Source organism: Chrysochloris asiatica, unplaced genomic scaffold (genome assembly GCF_000296735.1).
Source record: "Chrysochloris asiatica unplaced genomic scaffold, ChrAsi1.0 scaffold00029, whole genome shotgun sequence".
Lineage (NCBI taxonomy): Eukaryota > Metazoa > Chordata > Mammalia > Afrosoricida > Chrysochloridae > Chrysochloris > Chrysochloris asiatica.
In genome coordinates, this window is record NW_006408547.1 from 15,422,927 (window position 1) to 15,431,015 (window position 8,089).

General features: G+C 38.5%; 1 protein-coding gene across 1 annotated transcript in view; it reads left to right on the forward strand.

The window, feature by feature from the left end:
• MYO16 (myosin XVI) overlaps positions 1-8,089 on the forward strand; it is a 912,243-nt gene that overhangs the window by 105,067 nt on the left and 799,087 nt on the right. The window contains exon 2 of the mRNA XM_006851537.1: positions 4,683-4,753. Within this exon, the coding sequence (XP_006851600.1) occupies positions 4,683-4,753 (71 nt within the window). The remainder of the gene's footprint in view (positions 1-4,682; positions 4,754-8,089) is intronic.

Sequence of the window (8,089 nt, forward strand, 5' to 3'; positions counted from 1 at the left end):
TATCTATCTATCTATCTATCTATCTATCTATCTATCTATCAACTATCTATCATCTGTCTATCTATATCTATATATCTATCTGCCTTGTGAGCTGCTTTCTAGTAGCTTGTGACCAAGGCTTCCCGAGGCTCTCTGCCATGCCAGGTCTGACTGTGATTCCCATCATACCCCAGGGCAAGCAGTCCTTTCCTATCTGTATCCTCCCCAGCAGGACCTTGGGCCTCATTATTCTGGTCTTTTCTGGCCTGAGCCTCAATCTCTAGTCAAAATTTAAGGTGAGTGGGGAGTTGGTCTTTGTGTTGTCTTACCTAATGAAGCTTTCCCTCCCTGAATTACCATTCTACTCACCTGCTTAAGTTAAGTGCCTTCTAGTCCATTCTGAATCCTAGCGACCCTGTATAGGGTTTCTGAGGAGCAGTTAGTGGATTTGAATAGCCAACTGTGCATGTAAAACAGAACTTGTGGTAGGTACAGTGCATATCCTACAGCACCATACTGTGTTTGTTGCTGTTATTAAGTGCTGCTGAGTTGGTGGTTCCGACCCATAGCAACCCTGGCGAGCTTGAACCACCAACCTTGAAGTTCAAACCTACTTTGCAGTCTAGTGTAAAACCTCCTTATTGCCCACAATGTAATGCTCAAATTCTTTAGTATATAATATAAAACATCCTCCACAATGTTCTTCCAACATAATTCTCTAGTCATAAGAGAGTTTTCACATTATCCATACTCATAGTTTTTGTCTTTGTTCATTTTTCACCCAGAGCACCATTCCTCCTTTTCTGGTTTAGTTGATTGTACACTAATCCTTCAAATAGATATCACTAAAATTGCTTTGCTTGTATTCTAAATTTAAATTCAATAGTTGACAGAGTTTTGAAAATTTTGGAGTAATACTTAAAATATGGGTTCTATGACTAAAAAACCATGAATTTTAAAAAATAACATTTAGAGTTATCATGTGTTTTGACACATTATCATGCAGTCCTAGTGTGGTATAGAATAAACATAAGGTCTGTGGTTCAAAACCACTAGTTGATCTTTGGAAAACCGCCATAGGGTCACAGAGTTGGAATTGACAGAATGGCACTTAACAACAACATGTGTTTTCATTGCATATAACAATTTTACTGTGGTAAAATACAGGGATACTTATGAAGTGCCAGGGAGCATGGTAAGCTGTTGTACATGTTACCGCATTGAATTCTCACAGTAGTACACTCAGGTAAAATTCACTATTGGTTATGTTACCAGGTGTACTACTCAGGTGAGATCTCACTCAGGTGAGATTCACTATTGGTTATGTTACCAACAAAAACTGAAACACAGTGAGATTTAGAAGCTTTCCCAATTACATATGTGACAATTGGTGGAGCCAGGTTTCAGCTCCAAAACCAATGGATTACTGTTTCATAGTATGCTTCACTACGCATACTGAATTCAACTTAAACATCTGATGGCATTTTACTAATACTCAGCAGCACTTAACAACAACAACAGCAAATGAATATAATACAATCTAACTCACACTAGATTTGTATAATTTTATTGAGATCACAGTTTTGCAAATGATTTGCACACTGTAAAGCACTATGTAGCTATTAGTGAATTCAAGGCGAATCATTTCATTTGTTAAATGAATAAATAAACGAATGGTAATTGCTTATCTTTTGAGTAATCCATTGGCAAACATATTGTTAGTTTGATAGACATTAAATATTAAGGGTGGAAAATAAGTGAGGAATCAACAAATGCATACATTTCTGATGGGAAGATACGTAATAGATATTAGATGATAGATATATAGCTACATGGATGGATGATTGATAGATAGATACATTGATTTATTGATAGTTGTTTTTAAGTGCCTTTGAGTAGGCTCCAACTCATAGCGACACTTTATCTGAGGAGTGACTGGTGAATTTGAACCTTGTGGTTCAAAGACTTTGCCTTCAAGTACTTATCGGCAATTCTACACCAGAACTTCAGATGATAGATAGATAGAAATATAGTTAGATATATAGAAAGAGAGAGAAACATCTACAAACCACACAACAGACTGGTTTCCTAGAAATACAGAGAAGAACAGTAAGAGAAGGTCTCTAAGCTGAAAGATTTTTTTGTTTTTTTTCCTAAAAGGAGAGAAAGATGTAATTAGACTAGTAAATGTACACATAGCATGTTGTCAGGTTGCAGTTCATCTTGCAAGGCTGCTACATCTGATACTCAGTTTTGTTACGAAGAGCCCAAACATTAGCAGAAGCTAGTTGGCACTATAGGATAAGCACTGGATTGCTAACTACAAGTTTGGCTGTTCAAACCCACCAGTCGTTCCTTGGATATCCCATATGGAATCACTATGAGTTAGAACTGATTTGATGGCACTGAACAGCAACAGTTTATGAAAAATAATGACATGCATCCTTCCTTGATTGAAGAACAATCACTGTCAAATGAAAGTCATAAGTAAATGAATAAATGCGGGGATGCCTCTATTCAGGAATGTCTGTGTAGAAGTGTCTTGGAAAGAATCGATTTTGTAAGATCAAAGAGTCAAGCCTAAATATTTTTCTTGCTTAGAAAACATGTGTCTGATTTCTCTGGGGAGAGAGATTTGGACAAAGGAATGCTGTGAATAAAGACAAGTGGTAAAGAGGGCCCACTTGGCTGGATGTGGGGTTGTTACTGCTCTTACCTCATAGGCCACCTGCAGGGGCCTAACTGGCTGGGCTCACAATTAGAAGATCTTTCTCCCTCTCACACCCACCAAACCATCCTGAAAGAGGATGTCCTTCCTGCAGGGAAAACACGGCAGGACTGACTATCCATCCAGATATTCCTCTCTTCTGTGGTATAAAGTTAGCGTTGAAGAAGTTGGTAAGACACTAGATAGTAGAGCACGCAGAAAATCAGGAGCCACAGAGAAAGAAGAAGAAAACAAAGGAGATTCATTCGAGAAGAAACATTTCAGGTTGCAAAGAGGCATTTAGTAGATGAGACAATACGATTTCATGAACTTTTAGTTTGAATCTGTGTCCATTTGTATGACTGGGTTTTATAATGGAATAAAAGTGTTGATTTAATTATACTTTTGATTGGAACACACATCAGTAACTTTTATTAAAACTAGGATACTGGTATTAACATAGTGGAAACTACCATAGTGCCTCAGGATTGATGAACCTTGCCACCAGAGCTTGTTTTATAGCCCCACTTTAAGTAGCAGAGGAGGTAACAAGATCAATCTCTTAATGCCTTGTGGCGTTCCATTACCTAATGAATTCACCTTTGCTATTCAAATGGAAACATAGGTCACCTTCCAACTGTGTATTCATTCTGATAATTGGTATGGATTTTGATTCATTTGACATTACTGGTTTAAATATAAATGACTTTGCCTAATAGTGTTTTGTGAGAATGACAGCCTGGTCTTGGGTACAAATTCAATTTGAAAAATGTAAATGTCAGTGTTTTTAGGTAATAGTTCCAGAGGAGTGTAAATGTAAAATTTTAGCTAGCGACCTAATTACCACATCAACCCAGTTGTTGTTGTTGTTGTTAGGGACCTTGGAGTTGGTTCAGACTCAATAAGACCCTATGCACAATGGCAGGAAATACTACCCAGTCCTGCGCCCTCCTCACAGTTGCTGTGAATTTGAGTCCTGTGCTGCCGCCACTGTGTAGCACCTTCCAACCTGAGGGCTCATCTTCAGGCACTGTATATATTCATGTTGTTGTTGTTGGTATGTGCCGTGGAGTCGCTTCTGACTCATAGTGACCCTGTACAGGGTTTCCGAGGTCATAAATCTTTATGGGATCAGAAAGCCTCATCTTTCTCCCACGGATCAGCTGGTAGTTTCGATCTGCTGACCCTGAGGTTTGCAGCCCGATTCGTAACCACTACTCTACCAGAGCTCCTAGATATATATTCATCCCATTTTAATTTTCCAGTACTATATCTGGCAAGGATCCTCTGCTATTCATAAGGTTTTCAGTGGTGGAACAGTCAGCAGTAGTCCACCTCTTCCTCCTAGTCTGTCTTAGTCTGGGAACACTGCTTAAACCTACACACAATGTGCGATCCTGCTAACACTGAAAATACTGATGGTTAAGCTTCCAGCATCATGGTAGCCAACAAACTAGCACAGTCAGCAAACTGAGAGATGACTGATGTCTTCATTTGTATGAGGCTTTGTCTATGAAGGATGTATATGCTAGACCCGTAGGAGCAGTAAATCAAAACTTAGTTCCACTTTCTTAATAATGTGTATGGCTATAATGGTGGTGGTGATGGTAGTTATGTGCCATGGAGTCAGTTCTGACTCATAGCGACCCTGTATAGGGTTTCTGAGGCTATAAATCTTTACGGGAGCATAAAGCCTCATCTTTCTTCTATAGAATGGCTAGTAGTTTCGAACTGATGACCTTGAGGTTAGCAGCCTGACTCGTAACCACTACACTACCTGAGCTCCTCTGTAATCATAATGTCCAACTAAGGAATAAGTTTTATACAAAGAGAAATGCATCTAGTCAGCCATTCATTAATACATGGTAACTTGTAGTTTTCTTTGGCTTTCATGGGTTGTTTGGCATTTTATATATGAATGCAATGCTAAAATTTTTAGTTCAAACTCTGGAATAAAGATTTGCTATAACTTGTTTTTCTTCATTCATTTTTGTAGTGCTTCGATTACTGAAGGAGGGGGCTGATCCTCACACTCCTGTTTCCTCCGGAGGTTCCTTACTCCATCTGGTAAGAACCGGGGCTATCAATGTATGAGTATGGCCATACCTCGGAAAAGACACTTAAATTCTGGACTGAACCCTCTGTGGCAGAATGTACACCTAACAGATGATGTGCTTCACATGAGCAAGCATGGATACTGAGCTACAAGATGTATTAATGACTTCACTTAAAGTTATAAATCATCTTTAACCAAGGGTTTAGAGATCCTGCCCTAAAGTAGAAGCTTTGAAAATGAATAGTGTTCAACAAATAAGTAAAGTAATATTTTATCAGTTATATAGTTGTTGTCGTTGTTGTTAAGTGCCGTTGAGTTGGTTCCGACCCATAGCGACCCTGAACAGGGTTTCCGAGGCTGTAAATATTTACTGGAGCAGAAAGCCTCATCTTTCTCCTGCGGAACAGCTGGTAGTTTCGAACTGCTGACCTTGCGGTTTGTAGCCCGATTCATAACCACTACGCTATTAGGCACTTATTCTTCCATTGACTTCAATAAGTTGTTCTTTTTTGTTTCCATGACCTTTGACTAAACTCCACTGGTGGTCCTGCTCATATAAATGTGAATTGTTGGTGTTGAGTGTCCTGGAGTCAGTTCCAACTCATAGCAACCCCCTAGAGGATTTCACAGGAGCTTCTGGTGGGCTTGAACTGCCAGTCTTAGAGTTAGCAGTCCAGTGCTTATCCTACAACACCATACTTTGCTAATTCTAATACTCATTTTGAAGTTAAGCAAGGAATAAGTGAAAAGACAAACAATAAGTATATATAGATAAAGCAATATTATTATTTTAGTTTCATGTACAAACTTTTTTTTCCTGGCTCAGTTAGGTGGAAAAATGAAATAAAAGGAAAATCAATAATGATTTAATTTAATAGTCTTTAAAGATTATAACTTTATTTTGTTATATACCAAAATTTAAAAAAATATATACTTGACAAGAAATTTAAAAGAGATCCAAATTTGTGCCTATTTCGAAGAAAGGTGACCCAACAGAATTCAGAAATCGTTGATCAACATCATAAATACCACATTCAAGTAAAATTTTACTGAAGATATATAAAAAGCAATTGCCTTGCATCTACAGGGAGCTGCCAGAAATTCAAGCTCGATTCAGAAGAAGACATGGAGATAGGTATATCATTGCTGATGTCAGATGGGTCTTGTCTAAAAGCAGAGAATAACATGACATTCAACTATGTGGATCATAAAAAACTCTGGATAACATTTGAAGAACAGGAATTCTAACACACTCAATTGTGCTCATGGAAAATCCATGCATAGACCAGAAGGCAGTTACTTGACTAGAAGAGGGAATACTTAATGATTTAAAATCAGGAAAAGTATATGTCATGGTTGTATTCTTTCACTATACTTGTTCAATCTGTATGGTGAGCATATAATACAAGAAAAGGGACTATATGAAAAAAAAAAAATGTAACGTTGGGATTATTGCTGTTGGCGTTAAGTGCCATCGGGTTGGTTTCATCTCATAGCTACCATGTATAGGGTTTCCAAGGAGCAGCTGATGAGCTTGAACTGCCAAACTTGCGGTTCAAACTGCCCTTGCAGTCCAGTGCGTTAACCAGCAGTGCCACACTAAAACTCCACATCAGGATTATAGAAAGATTAATTAACAATCTGTGATATGCAGATTACACAATCTTGTTTGCGGAGAGTGAAGAGGCCTTGAAATACCAAGGAAAAGAGACGTCGGTGGATGGCTCTAGTTCTTGATCTTCATCAGTCAGTATTTTAATGTAAAGAAAACGAAAATCTCTCTGTGGAATGTGGGTGATCTTCCTCAAAGTATTTATTATAATGAATACTATAAGGAATTATGTACTGTGATGATAAAATATATACAAAAATAACTTTAACACACATAAATTAGATAGGTTAGAAATTGATCAGAAGGTGATGCATTGCATTTTATCGTCTCAAATGCACTTTCATTTACTGCAATTTTTAATAGTCATGATAAATCTATGATTGGGACTGTACCTATGTTACTTTATTCATCAGGGAACTGATATTCAGAATGATTAAACAAGTCAGCCAATTCTGCTCTCAATGAATACACTGCACGGCAAAGCCATTTTGAACCATAAGATATGGTTCAAACTCACCAGTTGCTCCTTGGAAAACCTATAGAAGATTGCTATGGATTGTAGCCAACTCACTTAACAAAAGCAATATCAATGTGTGTATGGACTCCTGGTGTGGCACTGTGGGATCAGCACTGGACAGTGAACTACAAAGCTAGCAGTTCAAACCCACTGGCTGCTCCTCTGAAACCCTATGCAGAGTCGCTGTGAGTCAGAACTGACTCGACTGCACTTAGCAGCAACAATCACAATATAGGACTCCTGATGTGCAGCTGTAGGGTCAGCACTGGACTGAGAACCACAAGGTCAGCAATTCAAACTCACCAGCTGCTCCTCTAAAACCCAACACAGGGTCACTATGTGTTGGAACCAACGCAAGAGCATTTAACAACAACAAAAACTATGTGTTATAAGGAGCTCTGATAGTGTAGTGGTTACGAGTCGGACTGTTAACCTCAAGTTGAGCAGTTTGAACCTACCTGCTGTTCCATGGAAGAAAGATGAGGCTTTCTGCTCCCATAAAGATTCACAGCCTTGGAAATGCAGGGTCACTATGCCTCAGAACTGACTCCATGGCACAGCACTACCCATATAGATATTATAAATGAGGATGAGTCAAAAATTATCCACACTCCTGTTACATTAAAATGCCTGTCCATGTGCACAGCTGATGACAACAACGAGCATGCACATGAGATGAGTTTGTCAAGTAGACAAGTGACAGTAGATTATGTGGCAAATCATTGCAAGTCAGTTATGGCTCTGCCTATGAAATAATCCACTACGGACTTGGTTTCAAAAAGTTTGTGTGAGATGGCTGCCAAAACAACTCACAGAAGAGCATGAACAGAAGCATTAGGACATCTGCAAACAAAACTTGGGCTGATACTCAAAGGAAGGTAAAAGTTACTTTAACAAAAAACCATTACTGATGATGAGACATGGATTCATCACTGTGAGCCTGAGAGTAAACGGCATAGTATGAAATGGAAACATCCTCAGTCGCCAACCAGGAAAACATTCCAAAGTCAACCATCAACTGGAAAATTGATGCTTAAAGGTGTTTGAGATTATTAAGGGCGAACACTTAATTGTGCTCATGAGGAATCTGTACTTGGACCAGGAGGCAGTTGTTCAAACAGGACATGGAAACACTGAATGGTTTAAAATTAAGAAAGATGTATGACAAGGTTGTATTCTTTCACCATACATATTTAACATGTATGCTGAGCAAATAAT